The 27993-nt window shown below is 41.9% G+C and overlaps 1 protein-coding gene across 3 annotated transcripts in view; it reads left to right on the top strand.

Moving 5' to 3' along the window:
- The window catches only part of cherp (calcium homeostasis endoplasmic reticulum protein), a 94156-nt gene that overhangs the window by 33572 nt on the left and 32591 nt on the right, over positions 1–27993 (top strand). For 2 of the 3 annotated variants that reach the window (XM_072244543.1, XM_072244545.1), the window contains exons 8-13: positions 3925–4192; positions 4870–5030; positions 13493–13922; positions 18765–19006; positions 20660–20793; positions 24631–24717. In XM_072244543.1, coding sequence (XP_072100644.1) covers positions 3925–4192; positions 4870–5030; positions 13493–13922; positions 18765–19006; positions 20660–20793; positions 24631–24717 — 1322 coding nt within the window. The remainder of the gene's footprint in view (positions 1–3924; positions 4193–4869; positions 5031–13492; positions 13923–18764; positions 19007–20659; positions 20794–24630; positions 24718–27993) is intronic. The other variant, XM_072244544.1, reaches the window with a different exon arrangement.

Genomic DNA, 27993 nt, shown 5'->3' with positions numbered 1-27993 from the left:
TAAATACCACCATTCCGATCTTGATATTAATATCTTGCATCAAAGAAAACATTCTTTCTGAAGTAGAGACTTCCTCTGACTCCTTTGTTTGTTCAGCTTCGGAAACAATTTTGCCACGTCTTAATTGGATTCCAGTTCGGGTTTCAGCCATCTTAATTAAATCGTAAATCCTTCACTAAAAGTCATAAATCTTCAAAGTTTAAACAAAACTAGCAATGGAAAGTAAGTTGTAGAAGGAAGGAGTAGCGCCAGCACGTCTTGCTCCATGGGCTGCTGAAAGGAGACCTCCGAGGAGTAAAATTCTTTACGTTACGTCTGTCTAAATGTACAATGTGCAATTTATAGTAATTTATTATAAATAGTATGTACAACAAGATAGTCAATGTGACATAGAAATACAGTTGTGTCAGCATGAGTTAAGACCCATTGATGTCAATAGGGGCTAGCCTGTCTCCATTCCTCCTGAAGTCCCAAACCAGCTCCTTTGTTTTTGCAACATTGAGGGAGAGGTCGTTTTCTTGACACCACTGTGTCAGGGTGATGACTTCTTCTTTGTAGGGTGCCTCACTATTATTTGAGATTAGGCCAATCAGTGTAGTGTCGTCAGCAAATTTAATTAGCAGATCAAAGCTGTGGGTGGTGACACAGTCATGTGTATAGAGGGTGAAGGAAAGGGCTTAGCACATGGCCTTGAGGGGCACCTGTGTTGAGGGTCAGATGGGCAGAAGTGAGAGACACCACTCTTACCACTTGCCGGCGATCTGATCAGATGTCCAGGATCCAGCTACACAAGGCAGTGTGCCACGGATGCTTCATCCTCCCTTTAGAATACTACTTTATCATTGTATCCATCCTGTACCTTCCAATTTGCCCTCAGAACCTCCAGCCGTTGCTGTTCTGCCAATATACCTGCTAATGTCCCCTTCCAATCAACTTTGACCAGTTCCTCTCTCATTCCTCTGTAATTCCCTTTACTCCAATGTAATACAGTTGCATCTGATTTTTATCTTCTTCCTCTCAAACTGCAGGATGAATTCTATAATTTTATGATCTTATATCAAATTATATTATCATATTATATCAAATCTGCAGCTTTTCCCAATTCTGTGCTGTGCTGTGTCCCCTCCATATCAGTTAGAATGCTGAAGGTCTGAGGCCAATTTCTAACATCACAGTAACTGCTTAAAATATAAATATTGACAAATTAAAGACTGGATTGGGCAGTAAGCTTGAAGAATGGTCTGTGCTGAGATTTATCACCAATCACAGAAGTGTAATGATAGTCATGAGAAGTCTCCTTGCTCTGCGACCTTTCAGGATGTTCTATGAAATGGTTTGGCAGTCTTGTTTTCACACCTCGTGGATATTGGCTGATGGAACTTAATTGACACCGATATTGCACTCAATTAATGTTTGAAGGTAGTGAAGTTGCATTTACAACTTTAAACAAATTGCATGTTTATCAGCAATGCAGCAGATAACACAGCTTTAAGGTCAAAGCACCTTGTTTTGGGAGCAAGATTTCAACTCTCCAACTGGCTGTGGTAGATGAGTTCAGGAGTACGGGTTTCCCCCACCATCCAAAGGTAGAGCGTTCCTATGAAACAGTTTGTAAGCCGAAATGTCATAAAGCGAAGAAGCAATTACCATTTATTTATATGGGAAAATTTTGCGAGCGTTCGCAGACCCAAAAATAACCTACCAAATCATGCCAAATAACACATAAAACCTAAAATAACAGTAACATATAGTAAAAGCAGGAATGATATGATAAATACACAGCCTATATAAAGTAGAAATACTTATCCACAATCGTTACTGAACTGTTCTCCGTAGCGAAAATCTCACGCAAGTGCTGTTGGCAGGAACACTCTCCCCAGTAACCTTTAAGCTATGAAGCTGCCAAATCATACCAAATAACACGTAAAAATACACAGCCTATATAGAGTAGAAATAATGTATGTACAGTGTAGTATCACTTACCGGAATCGGGACAGCGCCGAGCACACACATGATGGTGTGTTAGATTGAGTCGTTGCAGGTTGGGTGGTGCAGTGGCCCCCACCCTCAAAGCCACCGAGGGATACATTGCCGCGAAGCATGCAGGAATGCAGCAGTAGCCAGGAGGTGCACAGCACAACTTTAAGAAAAAAGCCGAAATAAACAAGCTAATTAATTAGGTGCCGCCCGATGCATAATTGTCGGCCCAGATCAGTGCCGATTTCCGATTGCGTCATCTCTGATCTGGGCCGACAATTACATGTTGGCGGCACCTAATTAATTAGCATGTTTATTTTGGCTTTTTCCTTAAAGATGTGCTGTGTGCCTCCTGGCTACTGCTGCATTCTCCGCGAATCGGTACAATATCTGTCTGTGGCCTGGGGGTTGGGGTGGTGGGACACTGGGGTGTCATCTCATCATCTGTTTCCATTAGAGCAGGAAGCTCATCTTCTCCTATCTCTGCCCGCCACAATGTCGAAGGTCGAGGTTCGTTGTCTGCTGTGGCTGATGTGGAAGGCTTGCTTGACTGCTGAGCCTCGCACATTTTTCTATCACACAGTTCTTTAATAAGGACTCAAACCATCCTGCAAATATCTCCTAGACCGACGTACCCTTTCAAAATTAAAGTCGTACTTTATCATTACTCATTCGGTTTCGATTGTTATCCTTTTTTCTCCCAATTGTAGCAGCTCTTCATTTATCAGTTCTTGGTCATGGGATGCCAAAACCTCTTCAACATCATGTTCATCAGCTTCCACAAGCCAAACTCACTTTTTCCTTACTTCGTTCACCACAATCAAAATGCTTAATTATGTCTAGTTTTACCGTAAGTGTAACACCCTTACGAGCTCTTTCAGGCTTTTCCGATACCATAGAACTCATCTTGCAAACGGCTGCTCACAGGCACGTGTTAAAGCAAAGTAGTTCCAAATCCGAGGGAGAGCGGCTGCTCGGGGTGCACGCTGTCTTTTATTGCGCTCTGATTTTTTCACGCGTTGATTTTTTTTCGTAACAGTGAAAACACCTTCTGAAATAGGGTACTAATGTAGGTCTTTTGTAACAGTGAGGTTTTGTAAAGCGAACGTTCAAAAAGCAGGAGACACCTGTACTTTAACGATAAATGTTGAAAGAAGTAATTCATATATATTTCTAATAAAACAGTTGGTCATACAATTAAATGCTATTTACTGCATCATATAAATGGAATTTGCAGGATAAAATATCAAAAAAAAATCTGCAGGAAATGGTGGTTAGAATTATATTGTTCCTATCATTTCTGGTTGCCCCACACCAACTTTCAGCTTTGAAGAGTAGTCATTGTTGCAGAGTAAGCAAATACAGTAGCCATTTGGAAATGGGAAAGTTTCACTGAATGTAAGAACCAGATTATCTGTTTTAATAACATAGGTTTGGAGAAGCTGCAGTTGATCAAAAACTGCACTGTGCTGAATTTATTTGTTAAAATCTTTGACAGATTTGGGAAGGAGACAGTTGACTCAAATTGAGAATCTGTGATTTAAAATTACCTTTGCCTTGAGGGGCATAGCCTTGAGGTGCTTGGAAGTAGGTACACAGGGGATGTCAGGTAAATTTTTCCACACAGGGTGATGGGTGTGTGGAATGCACCGTCGGCGACGGTGGTGGAGGTGGATACAGTATGGTCTTTTAAGATCCTCTTAGGAACATGGAACTTAGTAAAATAGAGGGCTATGCAACAGAGAATTTCTAGGCAGTTTCCAGGGTAGGTTACATGGTCAGGACAACATTGTGGGCTGAAGGGCCTGTAACTTGCTGTAGATTTCTATGTTCAGCGATTAGATTTTAAAAAAGAACACTTCTGCTGAGAATGTATCACTTGAGACTCTTACTCTGGTTTGGTTTCAGCTAATTCTAAATTTGTCTTGCTGATGATGCATTCCACAGGCATCTCTCATTACGGAGTTTGCTGCTGTGGTCCAACCTATTCAAATGGCATTCCAGCAGCAGATCCAAACCCTGAAGGCTCAACATCAGGAGTTTGTGGACAGTCTCACCAAACATCAACATACTCAGCCTCCTCAGCCGCAGCCGCAGCCTCAGCCTCAGTCACAGCCGCAACCACAGCCGTTATTGGAACCTGAGGCACCGCCACCCCACATCCCATTGCCCCAGAGTCAGGACCTGCCAGCACTCTCTCCAACAGACTCAACAGGTGTGGTAGCAGAAGAAATGGTATGGAATTTGGAGGAATGGGGCTGACAAAATGTTTTTCTTTGTAATATTAAAAAGGTCAAAGAACTGTATGCAAAATGAAGTTTGGATTAATATTCTTTTTATTGTTGCTTCTAAGTGCAATTCTTGGAAGTCCATATTTGTTCAGGAAATCTAGCTCATCAAAAATTTTAAATTTTGAAATGAGTAGGAGCCAACTGAGTCCCTTTGTATCAGTGAACGTGCTTGCAGTTTTCTAGTACTGAACAGGACAATAAATGGGACAAATTTCAGTTGTCACAAATGCAAGTAGTGTGAGGTGATTTTTCCCATTTGAAAATGTTTTAAATATACACTCCTCGGATTGAAGGACCCACATTTATTCCCTCACCAGGTTACTTACTTAAAAGTTTTATGCTGCATGTTGAGTCCCATAGAGCAGGGTCCATGTTTGTGATGGTAGTTGATCCTGAAGTGCTACTATGCAAGTGTGATGGAAAGACCACCTTTTTCATGGTGCAGGACTGTTCATAGCTCATTGATAAATTTTGATTTAATACCCAGCCTCTTGCTTTTGTATATTCTGTGACATGGAATGTGAGCTCCCTGGGATATTCTGAAGATGTGTTTATGTAGTGTTTCTGAGCAATCAAATTTTAAAACCTGTGTATGTTACAGAGGAAGCCAAGCCACCTCATCCCCTTCCTGAAAGTGTGCCAACTGGAGGACAGGAGCCTCCTCCAGGGGGACAGCGAGGACCTGGGCAGCATGAACACTCTTCTTCCAAGCCACCTTGGTTTGAACGACCTGCAATGCCTCTCTGGGGGCAACAACAACAGGTACTGATTAAGGGAATACCTCCGGTAGTGATGAGCGCAATGCATACATGAAACTGATAAATCAGTAGGAAAGTTTTGGAATAGGGCTAATTCATTATAGCAGAACTAAGTAATAGTCCTCAAGCAACATACATTAAAAAATGCTGGTAAACACAGCAGGCCAGGCAGCATCTGTACAGTCAAAGTTTTGGGCTGAGACCTGGAGGGGCTGCGTTCACCTGCCTGGCCTGCGTTCACCTGCCTGGCCTGCTGCGTTCACCAGAGTTTTTTATGTGTATTGCTTGAAATTCCAGCATCTGCAGATTTCCTTGTGTTTACATTTTTAATAGTCCTCAAGTTACTTTGCTTTTTTTTTGACTGGGGCTCTTTTGTTCCCAGTGTATTTTCAATTGATGAAGTCTACAATGAAAAATTGGGCTGCACAGGCATGTAACGTGTCGGCATCAGAGGCCTACCAAAGTTTGGTGTTTGAGTATAAAAAGAGCAGACTTGGGTAAATCTGGTCTTTTTTTGGTGGCTCAGGCATGAGTGTGAGCATTGGTGTCACTGCCCGAAGAAAGTCGGGCGAGAGAGGATAAAAGGAGCAGATCACCAAAGGTCTCTAAACTCAGCAGGCTTTAGTGGAGTAGCCACTGTTTGAGTGTGGCGGTGATAGAGTGTTAAGGCTTTGGCTTAACAGGCTTCAGCATGAACAGGTGAAGGTAGAGTTAAGAAGAGGTAAACCTTTTTCTTTTTTGTAGAGTAGTCAGTATGGAATGCTCCTGTCAGATGTGGGAATTCAGGATACCTTATGGTATCCCTGATGACTACATCTGTGGGAAGTGCACCCAACTTCAGCACCTGACTGACCAGGTCAGGGAGATGGAGCTGGAGTTGGACATACTCAGGATCATTCGGAAGGCTGAAGATATTATAGGCGAGACTTCTGAAGAGATGGTCACATCTGGATTACAGGTTTAGGACAGTAGGTGGGTGATCACTAGGAGAAGGAAAGGGATTAAGAAGTCAGTACAGGATTCTCCTGTGGCCGTTCACCTTAGCAACAAGTATGCCTGTTTGGATACTGTTATGCGGGGATGACACATCAGATCTGGCAGCAGCTCTGAGGCTCAACAGGGAAGGGTAAAGCCGGGCAATGCAGTAGTTATAGGGGACTCAATAACTAGGAGGATAGAAAGGTGATTGTGTGGCCGCAGAAGAGACACCAGGATGATGTGTTACCTACCGGGTGCTGGGGTCCTTGATATTTTGGAGAGGCTGCAGGATATTCTCAAGGGGAAGGGGGAACTGCCAGAGGTCGTGATGTTCATTCGCACCAATGACATAGGCAGCAAAGGGGAAGAGGTCCTATGTGGTGAGTATTTCGACTTAGGAACGAGGCTGAAGAGTGGACCTCCAAGGTTGTAATCTCCGGATTACTCCCTGTGTTACAGGCTAGTACATGTAGGAATGAAGTTTGCAAGGGGCTGGGAATTGGAGCACCAGGTCACCAAAGGAAGGTAGATGTCAGGGAAAGTATTGAAAGGCAAAATCGAAATAACAAGTACGATGGGTCGGATAGCTGGAAGTGTGTATATTTTAATGCTAGGAATATTATGGGTAAGAGTGGCGAACGTAGAGCATGTATCAGTACATGGAACTGTGATGTTGTAGCCAGTACTGAAATTGCACTAAAACTTGGTTGAGAGAGGGGCAGGAGTGGATGATTAACATACCAGGTTTTCAAAGTTTTAGAAAAGATTGAGGAGAGGGTAAAGGGAGAGTTGCACTACTAACCAAGGACAAAATAACATCTGCACTCAGGGGAGACGTAATGGAGGGGTAAGACACTGAGTCTATTTGGGCAGAGCTCAGGAACAGGAAGGGTGCAATTACACTGATGGGATTGTACTACAGACTCCCTCTCCCCCACCAACCCAGACCCCTGTGGAAAACCACTAGTCACCGGCAGCCAACCAGAAAAGGCTCCCTTTATTTTCATTCTTTATCTCCTGCCAATCAACTTCTGCTTTATCCATGGTAGTATCTTTCCTATAATACCATGGGTATTTAACTTGTTAAGCAGCCTCACGTTTGTTACCTTGTCAAAGGGCTTCTGAAAATCTAAATACATAATGTCTACTGATTCTCCTTTGTCAATCCTGCTTGTTATTTCCTCAAAGAATTCCAACAGATTTGTCAGACAAACTTTTTCTTTGAGGAAACCATATGGCCTATTTTATCATGTGCCTCCAACTACCCCAAAATCACATCCAACATCTTCCCAACCACTGAGGTCAGACTAACTGACCTATAATTTTGTTATTTCTGCCTCTCTTCCTTCTTGAAGAGTGGAGTGACATTTACAATCTTACGCTCCTCTGGAACCATGTCAGAATCAGTTGATTCTTGAAGGATCATTAGTAAAGCCTCCCCAGTCTCTTTAGTCACCTCTTTTAGAACCCCCGGGTGTATACCATCTGGTCCAGTTGACTTTATGTATCTGAAGAAACTTTTGGTATCCTCTTCCTCTTTAATATTATTGGCTAGCTTACTTTCGTATTTGATATTTTCCTCCTTAATTACTTTTTTAGTTGCCTTCTTTTGGTTTTTAAAAGCTTCCCAATCCTTTAACTTCCCACTAATTTTCACTATATTATATGCTCTCTCTTTGGCTTTTTTGTTGGCTTTGACTTCTTTTGTTAGTCACGGGTTCGGTCATCTGGCCTTTCGAATACTACTACTTCTTTGGGATGTATATATCCCATGCCTTCTGAATTACTTCCAGAAATTTTGGCCATTGCTGCTCTGCTGACATCCCTGCCAGAATTCTTTTCCAATCAATTCTGTCAACTCCTTTCTCATTCCTCTCTAATTCCCTTACTCCATTGTAATACTGATATATCTAACTTCAGCTTCTCCTTCTCAAATTACAAGGTGAATTCTATCATATTATGATTACTGGCCCCTAAGGGTTCCTTTACCTTAAGATGCTTAATCAATTCCAGTTCATTGCACAACACCCAATCCTGAATAACTGGTCCCCTAGTGCATTCGACCATGAGCTACTCTAAAAAGCCATTTCATAGGCATTCTAGAAATTTTCTCTCTTGGGATCCAGCACCAACCTGATTTTCCCAATCAACCTGTATACTGAAATCCTCTGTGACTATTGTTACATTGCCCTTTAAGCATGCATTTTCTATCTCCCGTTGTAATTTGTAGACCATATCCTTATTGCTGTTTGAGGGCCTGTATATAACTCCCATCAGGGTCTTTTTTACCCTTGCAATTTCTTAGCTCTGCCTACAACAATTCAACACTTTCAGATCCTATGTTACTTTTTTCTAATGATTTGATTTCATATTTTACCAACAGAGCCACCCCACCCCCTCTGCCTACCTGCCTGTCCTTTTGATTCAATGATGCCCACAATGTCATACATGCCAATCAGTAACTGTGCTACAAGTTCATCTACTTTATTCAACTTTATTCTACTTTACTCTTCTTGGGCTTCCAGCCAGGTACAGGTATCAATTATAACTGTTGTTTCGATGACAACTCTGCCATATTAATCTGGGATGATGCTAGGGCATGTCTAGTCCGGCGGTATTTATACCCCCGTAATCCGTCCCTCCTGATTATTTAGTCCTCATCCAATTAAGTTCCCACTCTCCTACCTTGGTTGCAAAGGAATTCCAGTTCTTTCTTAGAGTGAGACCTTTGTCTTTGTTAAAATTCTTTTCCTCTAGTTTTATCTCAATGGCTTCCTTTACTAGGCATCCCAAAAGCCATTGGCGTGGCACAGTAGTTTTGTGCCGTTGAAGTCAATCCTATGGCCATTGAGAATGCAGTGTTCTGCTACCACTGATTTCTGCGGGTAATCCAAAAGGATACATCTCTTGTGCTCCTTGATGTGTTTTCCTCCGTGCATCCCTTCTGGCCAATATACGCTGCCCCACATTCACAGGGAATCCTGTAATCACCAGCTGACCTGAGACCTGGGTCATCTTTGACCCTCATAAGCTGTGATTTGAGATTCCTTACTGGTACGTGAATGGTATTAATCCGATATGTTTTTCAGGATCCTGGCGATCCTTCCAGAAACTGTAGAAATATAGGGAAGACTGGCAGTAGAGGCAGGTTCTTCCTCGTTGTTGGCTTTCCTGGTTTTTCCATCAGCCCTTTTAAGGGACTGATTGATTTTGCTGCATTCACAGTGGCCATCGGATTGACTTAGGCACAAAACTACTGAGCTGCGCCAGTGGCTTCCTTGGGACCGCCTGGTAAAGGAAGACATTGGAATAAAGTTGAAGGAAAAGAATTTTAACAAAGTCGAAGAACTGACACCTAATTAGATGAGGGCTAACCAATCATGAGAGATGGAGTACAGGGGTATAAATACCACTGAACTAGACATGCTCAGGCATCATCCCTGATGAAGATGGCAGTTTGTCATCAAAACAGCGGTTATAATCGATACCTGTTCCTGGCTGGAAGAGTTTATTAGTCATGTACACTGGAAAAACACAAGATCCTTTTTCACCTTCAGTCCTGTTTTCACCCTTTCTGATTTTGTTTGCCTTTTACATTTGAACTCATCCTGTTGACTTAATCCTCAGCACTATCACTCTGGTTCTCATTCCCCTGCCAAAGTGTTTTAAACGACTCTAGCAAACATGCCCACAAGAATATTGGTCCCCCTCAGATTCAGTTGTAATCTGCCCTTTTTGTGCAGGTCATACCTTCCACAGAAGGGATCCTAATGATCCATAAATCTGAACCCCTGTCCCCTGCACCAGTTCCTTAGCCATGCATTCACCTACCAAATCATCCTATTCCTACCCTCACTGGCATGTGGTATGTGCAACAATCGAGAGAATACTCACTGTTTTTCAGATTGCTCTCTAGCTCCCTAACATCTCTCTTCAGGACCTTCTCACCATTTCAACCTATGTCATTGGTGCCAATATGCACCAAGACTTGAGGTTGCTCACCCTCCCCCTTCAGGATGCCAAGGCCCTGACTGAGACATCCCTGACCCTGACTCCTGGAAGGCAACGTACCATTCGGATGTCTCTACCATGCCTACAAAGTCTCGTCTCTGTTCCTCTGACTGGAATCTCCTACCACCACTGCAGTCCTCTTCACCTCTCTTTTCTCTGAGTGACAGCACCAGACTCAGTGCCAGAGATCCACCTAGTCACTGCGGCTCCCCCCAGTAGGTCGATCCCTCAGCGGTACCTGAAGTAATGTACTGATTATTGAGGGGAATGGCCTCAGTGGTACTCTGCACTGGCTGTGCATTGCCCTTCCTTCTCTCGATGGTCACCCAGTTATCTGTCTCCTGCAACACAGAGGATAGCACTCCCTATTGCTCCTGTCTATCAGCTTCTCATTCTCCCTTACGAACTGTAAGTCATCAAGCTGCAGCTCCAGTTCTTTAATACATTTTCTGAGGAGCTGCAACTTGGCACAGCTGGTGCAGATGTGTTTATCTGGGAGGTCTCCCAGAATCCCACATTTTACACACAGAACAAAACACTGCCCCTGGAGCCATTCTCACTACACTATTTTGCTCTAACAGATAAGGAATGAAGAATTAAGGACAAAAAGGGAAACTCTCCAGATACTTTACTTCACCGAAGGCTAATGAGCCAAAGCTACTCCTGATGCTGACCCACTCAAAACAATGGCCAGTCCCCTTGGACTAGCGTTAATTTTATTCATCCTTTTCAATAAATCCTCGGTGATTGGTCACAGTCCAACTCGGAAACACCGCCACAAAGTTTTGCGTGTTTAATCTTGAACATGGACTTGATTGAAAAGATGGCTGTATTCACATACTCCTGCTTGGTGATTGGTCACAGTCCAGCTCCTTGATTTACTTATCTCAGCATCATATTGCTTTTGCCATGCACCATCATCCCTTTTGTCATTTTATCCTACTCCTTTCATGCTTATTATCCTCTTGTGGTCCTCTTTGTCAGAGTTCTTTTTTTCAGTTAAGGGCCCAACAGAAATCCTCATGAGACAGCTCTAATTCTCATCCTGCGAATAAAGTAGCTGCCTGTTAACCTTATTATTTTTACCTTATCCCTCGGCAGTTGCCTCATTCGATCAAACATTTGTCCTCAATTCAATGAGCTATGGCTTCAGCTAATAGTCACCATTTTATCAGTGCTTTTAGTGAACATAAATCATCACTAAGTGGGACAGAAGGGTTAAATTGATTTTAGAATAAATTAAAATGTCGACACAAAGTCCTGGGCTGAAGTGTCTGTACTGTGTTATGTTCAATGTTTTGTTATTCCATAATTTATTGGTTTCTCTTGAGTGAGTAAGCAGGTGCTGTACAATGTGGATAAATTATACAAAGGCAGACTGTAGGAACTCCCTGATATACGAATATTACATTCATGAACCATTCACAACTTCATTTGTTCAAAAGTTGGAGCATGTTCTGGAAGCAAGGGCTGCTAGGGGATTGCAAGCACTACTTAGAGAAGAGGCCAGGGAAAATTATGGAGAACTCCATCGGCGGGTGGTATGTGTCTGTGCCTTAAGTTCAGTATGTATTACCTAAATTTGATATATACCACAGCCAATTGTATACTAACAAGTAGTTATTATGAAAGGTTACAAACTATTAATCATAAATGTACAGTATATTTATCTAATGTCTATACATGTGTGAACATTCTTGGTTTGTGATCCATCTCGCTCATTTTGCAGGTGGTTTGAATATTTTGAATGTGTGTCACAGTAGCATAGCAATTAGCACGACACTATTACAGCTCAGGGTGTTGGAGTTTGGAGGTCAATTCCAATTATCATCTGCAAGAAGTCTGTATGTCCTCCCCATGGAATGTGTGGGTTTTCTCTGGGTGCTCCAGTTTCTTCCCACAGTTCAAACATGTACCGGTTAGTAGGTTAATTGGTCCTTGTGAATTGTTCTGTGATTAAAGTCTGTCACGTGCCTTGTGGCCCATCATTATGCCGGTTTCTGTGATGTGAAGAGACTGAGAGTACGAGACTACCCCCCCGCCCCCCCAGACAGGGCACCAGTTTATCGCAAGGTTAACCCCCAGCATTTTTTTTTTTGCTGGTACCCATCCTCAGCTGGGTAGACTGGAGCATTGTGTGGTTAAGTGCCTTGCTCAAGGACACACACTCTGCCTCGGCCGAGGCTCGAACCCACGACCTTCAGATGGCTAGTCCAACGCCCTAACCACTTGGCCATGCGCCACACTGTTCTGTGATTAGGCTGGAGTTACTTATTTTATATATTTAGAGATGATGCAGAGTAGGCCCTTCTGGCCCTTCGAGCTGTGCTGCTCTGGCAACCCCCAGTAACCCCGATTTAATCCTGACCTAATCATGGGACAGTTTACAATGATCAGTATGTCTTTGGACTGTTGGAGGAAACCGGAGCACAGGGAGAAAAACCACGCATTCCACGGGGAAGACGTACAGAGTTACCCTGCAGAACAGCGCTGGAATGAACTCCTTACTCCACAACACCCTGAGCTGTAATAGTGTCACGCTAACTGGTGCCCTGCTGGGGCATCATGGTTAAATTGGAAATTGCTGGTTGGTGCACACGGTATCTCTAAATAAATAAATAATTTTTGTGGTTTTCTCCTGCAAGTAGTTATTTATTGTATGATAAAAAGGGAGAGTATTTAAAAGCTACTAACTGTTGGGAGAAACAAGCATGATACAATAAAGAGTTGCTAATAATTTTTTTAAATCACTCTAGACCATAAGATTTAGGAGCAGAATTAGACCCTCATTGGGCCAACTGAGTTTGCTCTGCCATTTAATCATGGCTGTTTTTCTCGGCCCTATTCTCCTTCCTTTTCTCTATAACTCTTAACCCCTTTTACCAATCGAGAAACTATCAATTTCTGCCATATATTATATTCAGAGACACGTCCTCTACAGCCGCCTTCATCTCAATTTTAAAGGGATGTCCCTTTGTTCTGAGACTTTGCCCTCAAATTTTAGAATTCTCCTATGAATGGAAACATCCATTCTATCCAGGCCTTTCAGTATTTGATATCTTTTGCACATTATAGTGTTATAATAATAGATTACTGAATGTAAAGAGTTTGCAACTGTTAGGTATGTTTAAAATAGACATTTAATCCAACTAATTGCCCTTTGATTTTTCATGTCTTGATATGGCCACTTGTATCTTAATTATGTTTTAGTACTCAAGTTATAACAGCAAAGCAGTCATTAGTCTGTACATTAAATTAGGCAAGGATATAAGCTGGGTCTTTAATCCAAACCTGCCCCACTTGTGTTAGATAAATTTGACTAAATTAAAGTAGCCATCATCAACCTTGTTTCTCTTGCTTAATATGATGCTATTGTTAAAAATATGCAGAACAGTGTCAATAATTGCAACTAAATCATATTAGTTTAATGTTCAGTTAACAATTAGAATGTATCTTTTTTTTTATCTCCACTGCCAGTTTGATCAGGGTTTTAATCCTCCACACCAGGGACCACCTCATTGCCAGCCCTGGAATAACAACCATGAAGGGATGTGGAACGACCAGCGGGAACAAAATTGGAACAACCAGCGGGAAGCTCCATGGAACAATCAACATGAGCCATCCTGGAATAACCAGTATGATCCCTCCTGGAACAATCAGCATGAGCCCCCCTGGGGGGGGCAGCGAGATCCACCATTTAGAATGCAGAGGCCTCCCCATTTCCGCCAGCAACCCCCTTTCCAACCACACCAGCAGCACCCACCATTTAACCAGCCACCACATCCTCACAACTTCAACCGTATCCCACCACGGTTCATGCAAGATGATTTCCCCCCACGGCATCACTTTGATCGTCCCCCCTATCCCCCTCACCATTTTGACTATCAACAGGGAGACTTTCCACCAGGTAAGTAGTTGTGTAGAGGAGTTCTGATTGATAATGATTTTTTTTCTCCATATTACAGTCAGTTCAAGCTGATTTCAGTACTTCATTTCTATATATTTTTGGGTATCAATCTTTGTGTTCCCTATTGCACAACGTCTTAAAAGAGTTCTCCAGTCCAGTTCAGAACTTTTAAAATACATTTCCTACATCCTTAGGGATGTAGGAAATGTATTTTGCACAAAGCATAAAGAGTACTATAGGAATGTTTAATGGAGGATAAAATCTTGTTCTGGAAGTCTAGAAATCGGCCCTAATCTTCAAAATATTGTCTCGGAATATTTTGTATTCTCCTTAGAAGATAGAGGCTTATATTAAAGTCCCATCAAAGGAGCGAAACTGAGATTGTGCAGCACTATTGATTCAATGTCAGTCTGGATTTCAAGTTTTGAGAGAAAATGTCCTTCAGTCTTCTGATTCAAAACAGGAATCACTGGTAAATACACAGCAGCTACAATGCCATAGAATTGCAGGAAATTCTGTGCAAAGCAGATGTTTATGTTTCAGTTTATTTTGTCCATTACAAACCCCGGGGTAGGAACCCTACTTCCAAACCTATAAAAGAATAATATTCAAACAACAGGAATTCTGCAGATGCTGGAAATTCAAGCAACACACATCAAAGTTGCTGGTGAACGCAGCAGGCCAAGCAGCATCTCTAGGAAGAGGTACAGTCGACGTTTCAGGCTGGGACCCTTCGTCCTGACGAAGGGTCCCGGCCTGAAATGTCGACTGTACCTCTTCCTAGAGATGCTGCGTTCACCAGCAACTTTGATGTGTGTTGCTTGAATTTCCAGCATCTGCAGAATTCCTCATGTTTGAATTGCCCACTGCAAGTTTCCCCTAGGTGATTGGCAGAACCTGAAAGGAGTTGATTGGAATGTAGGAAGAGTAGGTTACAGACAAAATTAATGGAGAGTAAGATTCTTCTGTAAGGTGGCATAGACTTGATGGGCTGAAATGACATCTTTCTATGATGCAAGAAGGTATGGAAAATGACAGTCCTGAATACAGAAAGTATTGAATTTAGGTACAGGTGGAGAACAGAGTTGGGTGCAAAGGGGTAAATCATCACCTGTGTTCATACAGTACCATAAAAAAGCATTCTGCCTCCAACCCTTTGTTCAGAATCAGGTTTATTATCACCAGCATGTGTCGTGAAATTTGTTAACTTAGCAGCAGCAGTTCAATGCAGTACATATATAGAAGAAGAGAAATATATAATAATAAATAAATATTACAGTATACTATTAAAATACATAATAAAATATAAAATAAATATTAACAGTATACATGAATAGATTAGAAATCATGCAAGACAGAAATAATATATATTTAAAAAAGTGAGGTAGTGTCCTCACTTTTTTACTATCCATTTAGGAATCAGGTGGCAGAGGGGAAGGAGCTGTTCCTGAATCGCCGAGTGTGTGCTTTCAGGCTTCTATACCTTCTACCTGATGGTAACAGTGAGAAAAGTGCATGCCCTGGGTGCTGGAGGTCCTTAATGATGGATGCTGCCTTTCTGAGACACCACTTCTTGAAGATGTCCTGGGTACTTTGTAGGCTAGTAACCAAGATGGAGCCGACTAAATTTATGATCCTCTGCAGCTTCTTTCAGTCCTGCGCAGTAGCCCATCTGACCCCAATCCCAGACAGTGATGCAGCCTGTCAGAATGCTCTCCATGGTACATCTATAGAAAATTTTGAGTGTTTCTGTTGACATACCAAATCTCTTCAAACTCCTAGTCGCTACATTGCCGCCTTTATAACTGCATCGGTATATTGGGACCAGGTTAGGTCCTCAGAGATTTTGACACCCAGGAACTTGCAACTGCTCACTCTCTCCACTTCTGACCCCTCTATGAGGATTGGTATGTGTTTCTTTGTCTTACCTTTCCTGAAGTCCACAATCAGCTCTTCCATCTTACTGACGTTGAATACAAGGTTGTTTCTGCGACACCACTCCACCAGTTGGTATAGCTCACTCCTGTACGCTCTCTCATCTCCATCTGAGATTCTGCCAACAATGGTTGTATAATCAGCGAATTTATAGATGATATTTGAGCTATGCCTAGCTACACAGTCATGGGTATAGATAGAGCAGAGCAGTGGGCTAAGCACATAGCCCTGAGGTGCACCAGTATTGATCATCAGTGAGAAGGAGATATTATCACCAATTCACACAGATTGTGGTCTTCCGGTTAGGAAGATGAAGATTCAGTTGCAGAATGAGGTGCAGAGGTCCAGGTTTTGCAACTTCCCAATCAGGATTGTGGGAATGATGATATTAAATGCTGAGCTATAGACGATGAACAGCATCCTGACATGGGTGTTTGTATTGTCCGGGTGGTCTAAGGCTTTGTGAAGAGCCATTGAGATTGTATCTGCAGTTGACCAATTGTAACCATAGGCAAATTGCAGTAGGTCCAGGTCTTTGCTAGGCAGGAGTTCAGTCTAGTCATGACCAATCTCTCAAAGCATTTCATCACTGTTGATGTGAGTGCTACTGGGTGATAGTCATTAAGACAGCTGATATTATTCTTCTTAGGCACTTGTATGATTGTTGCGTTTTTGAAGCAAGTGAGAACTTCCACTCGTAGAAGTGACAGGTTGAAAATATCCTTGAATACACCCACCAGTTGTTTGGCAGAAGTTTTCAGAGCCTTACCAGGTACTCTTTCGGGTCATTCTGCCTTGAGAGGGTTCACCTTCTTTAAAGACAGCCTAACATCAGCCTCCGAGACAGAGATCACAGGGTCACTGGTTGCAGCGGGGATCTTCACAGCTCTAGTTATATTCTCCCTTTCAAACCGGGCAAGAAGGTGCTGAGTCTATCTGGTAGTGAAGCATTACTGCCATTCATGCCATTGGGTTTCGCTTTGTAGGAAGTAATGTTTTGCAAACCCTGCCAGAGTTGTCATACCTCCAATGTCGCCTCCAACCTCATTCGAAATTGTCTCTTTGCCCTTGAAATAGCCCTCTGAAAGTCATTCCTGGTTTTCTGGTACAGACCTGGGTTGCCAGCCTTGAATGTCGCAGATCTAGCCTTCAGCAGGCGACATACCTCCTGGTTCATCCACGGATTTTGGTTTGGGAATGTTCACATAAATGAGGATTACAGCTAGGGATTTTGATGAATTTTAAATGAGAATTTTTATTTCTGAATTGCATGATTTCACAGTTCAGCCCAAAAGACAGGGAAAATTGTAAAGCATGTAAGACTAAAAATTCAATAACTGAAATGTCAGCAATTCAAAAGTATTCATCCCCCTTTGCTCAGTACTTAGTTGAACCACCTCTCACAGCTATTACAGCTAGTTGTCTCTTTGGAGAAGGACATTAATTTTCTTCATTTGGAGCCAATTCATGGTTCCTCTGACAGTTTGCTTTGGGTTGTTGCCCTGCTGAAAAATGAACTTCCTTCCCAGTTTAAGCTTTCTGGTGGAAGAGAGCAGGTTTTTATCCAGGTTCTCTCTGTAATTAGTAGCATTCTTCTTCCCATCAATCCTGCCCAGATTTCCAGTCCCTGTTGTTGAAAAGCAGCCCTGTAGCACAATGCTACCGCCACCTTACTTTTCAGTAGGGATTAGTGTTATTTGGCTGATGCGGAGTATTAGATTTACATGACATGTTAAGGCCAAAAACTTCCACTTTAGTTTCATCTGACCATAACACCTTCTTCACATCTTTACACTATCTTCTATTTTTGTTTTAACCAGGGCTTCTTGCTTGCCACTCTTCCATAAATACCCTTTTTGTGCAAGGCCTTAGAGGTACTGGAGCCATGAACTTCATCTCCATTTGCATCCACTGACCTTTACAGCTCACTCAAGTGTCTTTTGCCATCTTAGTAGCCTTTCTTACAGGTGCTGTTCTTCTCCAGCAACTACGTTTAGAGGGGTGCTTGATCAAGGCAGTGTGGCTGTGGTTTCATATTTTTCCACTTTTTCATGATGGACTGCACTGAGCTCCGAAGTATGTTTAGTGCATTTGAAATGGTCTTGTATCCTTCCCCAGGTTTGTGCCTCTCTATTACCATTTCCCAGACTTGTCTTGAATGCTCTTTTGTCTTCCTTTTGGTTTGGTTTGTTGAAAATTTACCATACTGTTGGACCTTGCAGTGATGGGGGGGGGGGGGGCGGCAGCTGTTGTTTATTCCTAGGAATTCATTAAAAACAGGTGGTCCTTCAATTTTCTACATCAACAAATTGGGTGAGTTGTTCAGGTAAATATTACTACCAAGAAAAGTTAGTGTAATTACAAAGGGGATGAATACTTGTTCAGCTATACAATCTTGTTTTTTTTTAAATTTTTAGTAAATTGTTGACAGGTTTTGTGTTTTTTTCTTTTGATTGGACATGATGCACAATGTTTTGCACATTAGCTCAAAAAATCCTACTTCAATATATTTTAAATTTAGAAAACTAGACAGTAAAATATGAAAATGGTTGTCGGGGCTGAATACTTTTTTCAAGGCATTGTATTTGCTTTGAGAACTATGTGTGTGCTTCAAATAAAAAGATTTTTAATGAAAACCATGTTTTGGTGCAAATTTGAGCCCTGCTATTTGTTTTCATGCCACCTTGTTTGTTTACTGTCTGTTGACCAGATTTTTGATGATTTCATCAAATCTACATTAGAAAATTCTAATGTTCCTTTACAGCCACAAACCTTAAACAAAACCTTCAGTAAAAGTACATCTAAATATCTTTGACGCCATCTCTAGATTAAGTGATAGTTATGTTTTCAAAAGGCCGGACAAGGCACAGAAATCTGACTTAACGATTTTCTTGCATATATTTCCAGATATGGGCCCCCCTCACCATCCTCCACACAGATTACCTCCACCCGGAATGGGAGAACCTCCTCCTTGGGGTGGACCTCAGCATCCAGATTTTGGTGGTCCTCCCCCTGGTTTCAATGGACAGCCTCCACATATCCGTCGTCAGGGGCCACCTCCACCACAGATCAGTCCCGATGACCCTAGTTTAGTGCCCAATGTGCCATATTTTGATCTCCCAGCAGGATTAATGGCACCTCTGGTGAAGGTAAGCCAATTATTGCTTCACCTTTTACTGACAAACAAACTACATTGAATGATGCTTACGACGGAGTTAAAATTCTAAGGTGCCCCGTAAGAGTATTTCAGAAAAACATTGTAGACCCAAAGAGATATTGGAAGGACTGGGTTTTTTTTTTGTTTGGGGGGGGACAAGGTTGTTTTATGCATAGCCTTAAAGGAAAGGTGAGGGAAGGGTAAAGAGACTTTGAACCAGAAGTTGGAGAGGTAAGGCTTTAAAAGGGATTTTAAAACTGGATTAAAATTGAAAGTAAAGGTATTGGTAGACTGAGAATTCATCTGCATCGGTAAGGATGGTATTTATTTTGTGTAATAAGATAATTGGTTGTAGAATTGCAAATAAGCTTTAAATTGACAGAGAACAGAAGCTGTTATGCCAACTCAAACAGTGTTGGAATCATTGGTTCTGTAGGTTTTTAAAAAATGCTTTGGTTGGAGTTTCAACAGGAGATAAATTGAAGATAGGATGGAAATAGCTAATCAAACTTGTTTGTAGTATGCATGAGATTACTAATTGCTAAATAATCATTAAATTGTAGTTTACTTATCATTTATTATATAATAGATTACTCTTAATTTTCTGCAATATCTTTTCTTCTGTATAATTTACATTGAAATAAGATCCTTTGCAACCACAGAATGTGGCAAAGTGTTTTGTAAGCAGCGTAGTACCTTGCCATGTAGTTACTAGAATGTAGACAGTTTATGAGTGTACAACAGCAGTAAAATAAATAACAGTAAAGTAGGAATGCTAATATTGGTTGAGGTGCCACTTTCATGACTCTAGAAGAACTCGCAGAGTCACCTGAAAGGACAAGTCTAGGACCTGATTTAATCTCTCTCTAAAATATTTAGCATTCCCTCTACTGCACTCGTTCCAATCTGAATTATGTATTCACTTCTCCAAAGTGAGCAAAATATTTCTTGATGTTTAGGTCACTTGGAGTTGTAGAGATTTACAGCATTGAAGCAGGCTTATTATGCCCTTTATATCAATCCCATTTGCCTGCAATAATTCCTTCTCTCTCTCTATGCCCTGCTCATTCAAGTCCCTGTCAAGATGTCTCTTAAATGTTATTGCTGTTTCTGCCTCTACACCACCTCTGGCAACTCATTCCAAATACCAACTACTCTTTATAAGTACTCCTCAGATCCTCCCTCTCACCTTAAACCTATGACTTCTAATTTAGACATCTCTAACATGGGAAAATATACTGGCTATGTACCTTGTCTATTCCTCTCATAATGTTATATTTTTCTGTCATGTCACCTCTCTCTGCTTCCTTTTCTGTAGCTAAAACAGACTTAGTCTCTCCATTTTTTTCCTGATAACTCAAACCCTCCAATGCAGGCAACATCTTTGAAATTCTTTTCTCAACTTTCTCGCTGAACCACATCCTTACTGTTCTACAGTGACCAGAACTGTGCACACATTTTATTTAAATATCCTCATTAAAATGTTGGTGAGCTCCCTTTTTTCTGTTTGCTTCCTCAGTTTTTTTCTGAAAATTATCCATGTGTAAAGGTGAGAAGCAACTTGCTATATATGCAGTTGCAAAACCAGTTACGAACATGGTGTTAACTTTGGATTGTAGATTACTTATCATTTATTTTGTAATAGTTAGAAGACTATGACTACAAGGCTCTGGAACCTAAAGATATGCGCCTTCCACCTCCAATGCCACCTAATGAAAGGTTGCTTGCTGCAGTTGAGGCATTTTATAGCCCACCATCTCATGACAGACCAAGAAATAGGTAAGTGCCTTGTAAGGATCACGCATTGTCTCTGCTTGGTAAGAAATGCTTGCTGTTATTGATCATGTGTTGGGTTCAGTGAAAGGAAAAGTGCTGCTGAAACAGATCATTTTTCTTAAATGCACCATATTTGCCTTCGTGGATTAAAATAACTACCCTTCTATCATCTTCATGAAAATTTGTATCAGAATAGTTTTTGCGTCTTATTCCGTATCATGCAGGCCATCCATGTAAATTTATATTTTTTTATTTTTCTCATTTACTCTTTTTAATAAATCATTGCATCTCTTAATATCATGAGTGTATTTCATAGAACATAGAACAGTACAGCACAGTACAGGCCCTTCAGCCCACAATGTTCTGCCAACCCTTAAACCCTGCCTCCCTTATAACCCCCCACCTTAAATTCCTCCATATACCTGTCTAGTAGTCTCTTAAGTTTCACTAGTGTATCTGCCTCCACCACTGACTCAGGCAGTGCATTCCACGCACCAACCACTCTCTGAGTAAAAAACCTTCTTCCCCTTGAACTTTCCACCCCTTACCTTAAAGCCATGCCCTGGGGAAGAGGTGCTGGCTGTCCACTCTATCTATTCCTCTTACTATCTTGTATACCTCATGTCTCCTCTCATCTTCCTTCTCTCCAAAGAGTAAAGCCCTAGCTCCCTTAATCTCTGATCATAATACATACTCTCTAAACCAGGCAGCATCCTGGTAAATCTCCTCTTTACCCTTTCCAATGCTTCCACATCCTTCCTATAGTGAGGTGACCAGAACTGGACACAATATTCCAAGTGTGGCCTAATCAGAGTTTTATAGAGCTGCATCATTACATCGCGACTCTTAAACTCTATCCCTCGACCTATGAAAGCTAACACCCCATAAGCTTTCTTAACTACCCTATCCACCTGTGAGGCAACTTTCAGGGATCTGTGGACATGTACTCCCAGATCCTTCTGCTCCTCCACACTACCAAGTATCCTGTCACTTACTTTGGACTCTACCTTGGAGTTTGTCCTTCCAAAGTGTACCACCTCACACTTCTCCGGATTGAACTCCATCTGCCACTTCTCAGCCCACTTCTGCATCTTATCAATTTCTCTCTGCAATCTTCGATAATACTCTACACTATTCACAACACCACCAACCTTTGTGTCATCTGCAAACTTGCCAACCCACCCTTCTACCCCCACATCCAGGTCGTTAATAAAAATCACAAAAAGTAGAGGTCCCAGAACAGATCCTTGTGGGACACCACTAGTCACAGCCTTCCAATCCGAATGTACTCCCTCCACCACGGCCCTCTGCTTTCTGCAGGCAAGCCAATTCTGAATTCACCTGGCCAAACTTCCCTTGGATCCCATGCCTTCTGACTTTCTGCATAAGCCCACCATGTGGAACCTTGTCAAATGCCTTACTAAAATCCATGTAGATCACATCCACTGCACTACACTCATCTGTATTCCTGGTCACCTCCTCAAAGAACTCTATCAGACTTGTTAGACACGACCTGCCCTTCACGAAGCCATGCTGACTGTCCCTGATTAGACCATGAATCTCTAAATGCCCATAGATCCTATCCCTAAGAATCTTTTCCAACAGCTTTCCCACCACAGACGTAAGGCTCACTGATGTATAATTACCCGGACTATCCCTACTACCTTTTTTGAACAAGGGGACAACATTTGCCTCCCTCCAATCCTCTGGTACCATTCCCGTGGACAGCGAGGACATAAAGATCCTAGCCAGAGGCTCAGTAATCTCTTCCCTCACCTCGTGGAGCAGCCTGGGGAATATTCCGTCAGGCCCCGGGGACTTATCCGTCCTAATTTATTTTAACAACTCCAGCACCTCCTCTCCCTTAGTATCAACATGCTCCAGAACATCAACCTCACTCATATTGTCCTCACCATCATCAAGTTCCCTCTCATTGGTGAATACCAAAGAGAAATATTCATTGAGGACCTCACTCACTTCTACAGCCTCCAGGTACATCTTCCCACCTTTATCTCTAATCGGTCCTGCCTTCACTCTTGTCATCCTTTTGTTCTTCAAATAATTGAAGAATGCCTTGGGGTTTTCCTTTACCCTACTCACCAAGGCCTTCTCATGCCCCCTTCTTGCTCTCCTCAGCCCCTTCTTAAGCTCCTTGCTACCCTATGTTCTTCAATAGACCCATCTGATCCTTGCTTCCTGAACCTCATGTATACTGCCTTCTTCCTCCTGACTAGATTTTCCACCTCACTTGTCACCCATGGTTCCTTCACCCTACCATTCTTTATCTTCCTCACCAGGACAAATTTATCCCTAACATCCTGCAAGAAATCTCTAAACACCGACCACATGCCCATAGTACATTTCCCTGCAAAAATATCAACCCAATTCACACCCGCAAGTTCTAGCCTTATAGCCTCGTAATTTGTCCTTCCCCAATTAAAAATCTTCCTGTCCTCTCTGATTCTATCCTTTTCCATGATAATACTTAAGGCCAGGGAGTGGTGGTCGCTGTCCCCCAGATGCTCACCCACTGAGAGATCTGTGACCTGACCTGGTTCATTACCTAATACTAGATCTAGTATGGCATTCCCCCTAGTCGGCCTGTCCACATGCTGTGACAGGAATCCATCCTGGACACACTTAACAAACTCTGCCCCATCTAAACCCTTGGAACTAATCAGGTGCCAATCAATATTAGGGAAGTTAAAGTCACCCATAATAACAACCCTGTTATTTTTGCACCTTTCCAAAATCTGCCTCCCAATCTGCTCCTCGGTATCTCTGCTGCTACCAGGAGGCCTATAGAATACTCCCAATAGATTAACTGCTCCCTTCCTGTTCCTGACTTCCACCCATACTGACTCAAAAGAGGATCCTGCTACATTACCCACCCTTTCTGTAGCTGTAATAGTATCCCTGACCAGTAATGCCACCCCTCCTCCCCTTTCCCGCCCCTCTCTATCCCTTTTAAAGCCCTGAAATCCAGGAATATTGAGAATCCATTCCTGCCCTAGAGCCAGCCAAGTCTCTGTAATGGCCACTACATCATAATTCCATGCATTTATCCAAGCTCTCAGTTCATTACCTTTGTTCCTGATGCTTCTTGCTTGAAGTACATGCACTTTAGCCCTTCTACCTTATTACCTTTACACCCTTTATTCTGCTTCTCTTTTCCTCAAAGTCTCTTGAGATCTGGCTTTACTCCGTGCAATATACTTGCAGTTCTCGCATGACCTTTATCCTCCTCCACCTCACTATCTGCTCTAACACTTTGGTTCCCCTCACCCTGCAAATCTAGTGCAGAGATTTTATTCTGTTCATATTTGGTTAGTTTATTAATCATACCCTCCTGCAATCCATATTGCTTTGCATCATAATGGCCAATTGTATTGCTGAATTTATGTTTTATTCTAATTTCATAAACTGCAGCTTATTTGGATTTTACCCATAATTTCACTCTGCTCTGCACAATGACTTAGTAGAAGTTGTTCTGAACCACAGTCTTTCAAAAAAATTTAAGAGTTCAGTGCCTTTCTGGAATTGTAGGAATTCAATCATAGAAAGGGACCATTGAAAATTTTATTTTCATCATCAAGGGTCTGTTTCCATTCTGTTTTTAGTTCTCCAAATTGTGCTTATTCACAATTATTCTCATCAATCTACTACTTCCGTCATTTTGCTCAGACCTTGTTCTGTGCATATACTGCTGAAGTTCTTCTCACAGTTGTAATATTTGTGCCCTTTACAATGTGCAAGAAATGAGAAAATCCGTTCTGTTATTTCTGGATTGACCTTTGTTCACTTGCCTGAACTTTGCTAAATTTTGACTTCCCTGTGCAGTGAAGGTTGGGAGCAGAATGGACTCTATGAATTCTTCCGAGCCAAAATGCGAGCACGGAGAAAAAAGGGGCAAGAGAAGAGAAATAAGTAAGTATTTGGAAGCAACAGGTGAAAGTGGAAATTGCTTTGAAAAACCATTAAGACATATCAAATATTTTGTTTTATTTCCTGATTACTGCATTGTTCCATTCTGTAATGATGCCAGCTTTTTCAGTAGTGTTGAAAGCTCCACTTGACCCTTAGTATCGACAGCCAGTTAAGGATATAAAATTGCAAATTTCTTTTACATATTGTGTGGAAAAGTGCTTGCTGTTTTCATTGCTGAAGGTGTGGTAACTGTGAGATCATGCCTATTTATTCTTATTCTCCTTTCATAAGGAAATTGTTTCTGCATGTACCCTATCTTTTTAAACATCAATCTAAACTTCAAAATCTACACAAATTATTCAGCTATCATGTCAGAGTGGTGATATTTGCCTTTTCCTGAGTATTGGATCAAAACCAGAATGCAAGTGCAATTTGATCAAGATTGAACTAAAGCAGAACTTTCTTCATTTTATTTTCCAAAACAATACCGATGGCAGTGGATTTTCTTGATTACTTTTTGTAGTTGTCTAGAAGCTTTTTAAAAGCATTTCTTGTAAGTTTGCAGATCTCTTTGTTCCATAAGAATACTAAAAATAGGAGCAGAAGTAGGCTACCTGGCATCCTCTGTGCTAGTTTTCTTACCCTAAACTCCCTATTCGTTAAAGAATACATTTACCCCTTCCAGTGATCAAACCTTCACAATCCTCAGGGTGGAGTCCAGAGATTCATCAAACTCTGCAAGAAGAAATGTCTATGTGCCTCAGTTTTGGTCTTGCTGTAACTGTGTCCCCTGGTTCACAATAATGGAAGCATCACAACATCTACTCTGTCATGACCCCTTTTGGGTCGTGTATGTTTCAATAATTTTTCCAAATTCCGGTGAATACATATCCAACTTCCTTAGCTGCTCATGACTAGGTCTGTTCCACCACTCAATGAAGCCATAGCTAATTTTCACCCTAATTCTGAATAGTTGCTGTTTCCTTGTATTTCAACATATCCTAGGTAAACAAGAAGCTGCAAATCTCAGGTTAAACTGATATTTATCATGTGATAGAGAAATTTTAGTCACCATCTATGTTTGGAAGGCCTGCTTCTAATGTTTAGACCATGAATTTCCCCAACTAACAAAAATAATTTTGATCCACATGGAGGTTCTCCATATTAATTTGACAACTTTATCATTCACCCCAACTTTCTCCAAGGAATGCTACCCTAGTTTCACCCTGAAATCAAGGTTTTGTGCTCCAGTTCAGCTGAGGTCCAGAACTGCTCTCGGTCCTCTAAATTTCTAACTACAGCCTTGTAAAATAACATCCACCTTGTTGTAATCAACTCCTCTAAAACAGAATCCCTTAACATTTTCATGGTTTATTGTTGGAAGTTTTCATGGTTTATTGTTGTACAACATTGAGTCACATTGGATTTAATTTGGCTTTTTTTTTTGACACTGATCAGCAGAAAAAGACCTTTATGTCAAAGTGAAAACAGATCTCTACAAAGTGATCTAAATTAATTACAAATATAAAACACAAAATTATTGAATGCATAAGTATTTACCCCCTCCCTTTAATATGACACACCAAATCATCACTGGTGCAGCCAATTGGTTTTAGAAGTCACAGAATTAGTTAAGGGAGATTGCCTGTGTGCAGTCAAGGTGTTTCAATTGATTGTAGTAAAAATGCACCTGGATCTGGAAGGTCCAACTGCTGGTGAATCAGTATCCTGGCAAAAACTACAGCAAGAAGGCGAAAAAACACTCCAAGCAACTCTACGAAAAAGTTATTGGAAAGCACACGTCAGGAGATGGATACAAGAAAATCTCCAAGTCACTGAATATCCCTTGGAGTACAGTAAATTCAGTCATGAAGAAATGGAAAGAATATGGCACAGCTGTAAATTAGATTAGATTAGATTCAACTTTATTGTCATTGTGCCAAGTACAGACACAAAGCCAATGAAATGCGGTTAGCATCTGACCAGAAATGCAAAGAATAATGTTATTTACAAAATAAGTGGGAATAAAAAGTAAGTGCTACAGCACACAAATATAAAAGTACTAAGACAGTACAATATGGGTGCAATAATGCTTAGCGCTGTGATGTGAGGTTCAACAGGGTCACACCCTTAGGGAAGAAGCTCTTCCTGTGCCTGCTGGTGCCGGAGCTAGTGCCTACCGGATGGGAGGAGAGTAAAAAGTCCATGGTTAGGGTGAGATGCATCCTCGATAATGTTTTTCGCCCTGCCCAGGCAGCATTTATGGTAGATGTTCTGAACGGTGGCAATTGGGTGCTGATAATCCGCTGGGCAGTTTTCACCACACGCTGGAGTGCTTTGCGGTCCGATATGGGACAGTTGTCATATTGAGATGCATTTGGTGAGTATGTTCTCAATGGTACAGCGGTTAAAATCCATCAGTATCCTGGGACAGAGGTGAGCTTTCTTGATGCTCCGCAGGAAATAAGGGTGCTGTTGCGCTTTTTTGACCAGGATGGAGGAGTTCAGGGACCAGGTGAAATCCTCGGAAATGTGGACACTAAGGAATTTGAAACTTGATACACGCTCCACTACAGCTCCGTTGATGTAGGCGGGGACGTGAGTGTGGCTCCTAGCATCCCTGAAGTCCACAATGATCTCCTTGGTCTTCTGGGTGTTAAGGGCCAGATTGTTGTTGGCATACCATGCGGCCAGGTGCTGCACCTCGTCCCTGTAGGCCGTCTAGTCATCCCCTCTGATCAGGCCAACCACCGTGGTGTGGTCTGCGAACTTGATTATGGAGTTAGAACCAGGTCATAGGTGAAAAGGGAGTACAGAAGAGGGCTCAGCACACAGCCTTGAGGCACGCTGGTGTTCAGGGTGAGAGTGGAGGAGGAGAGGTTGTTTAACTTAACTGATTGGGGTCTGTTAGAAAGTCCAAGGTTCAATTGCAGAGGGATGAGCTGATACCAAGCTGGCGAAGTTTGCCTGGAGCAGGCTATCCTGAAAAACTGAGTGACTGTGCAAGAAGGGGACTGGTGAGAGAGGTCACCAAAAGACCTATGACAACTCTGGAGGAGTTACAAGCTTCAGTGGTTGAGACAGAAGAAACTGAGTTTGCCAGAAGGCATGTGGAAGAATCTGAAGTCAGCTGGAAGAAGGTTGAGCAAAATTGAGCTTTTTGGCCATCAGACTAAACGCTATGTTTGGCGGAAGCCAGAAACCGCACATCATTGAAAACACCATCCCTACCCTGAAGCATGGTGGTGGCTGCATCGTGCTTTGCAGTTACTTCAC

The sequence above is a fragment of the Mobula birostris genome, chromosome 26, assembly GCF_030028105.1.
Source record: "Mobula birostris isolate sMobBir1 chromosome 26, sMobBir1.hap1, whole genome shotgun sequence".
In the NCBI taxonomy this organism is placed as follows: domain Eukaryota; kingdom Metazoa; phylum Chordata; class Chondrichthyes; order Myliobatiformes; family Myliobatidae; genus Mobula; species Mobula birostris.
This window is presented reverse-complemented; position numbering and strand designations above follow the sequence as displayed.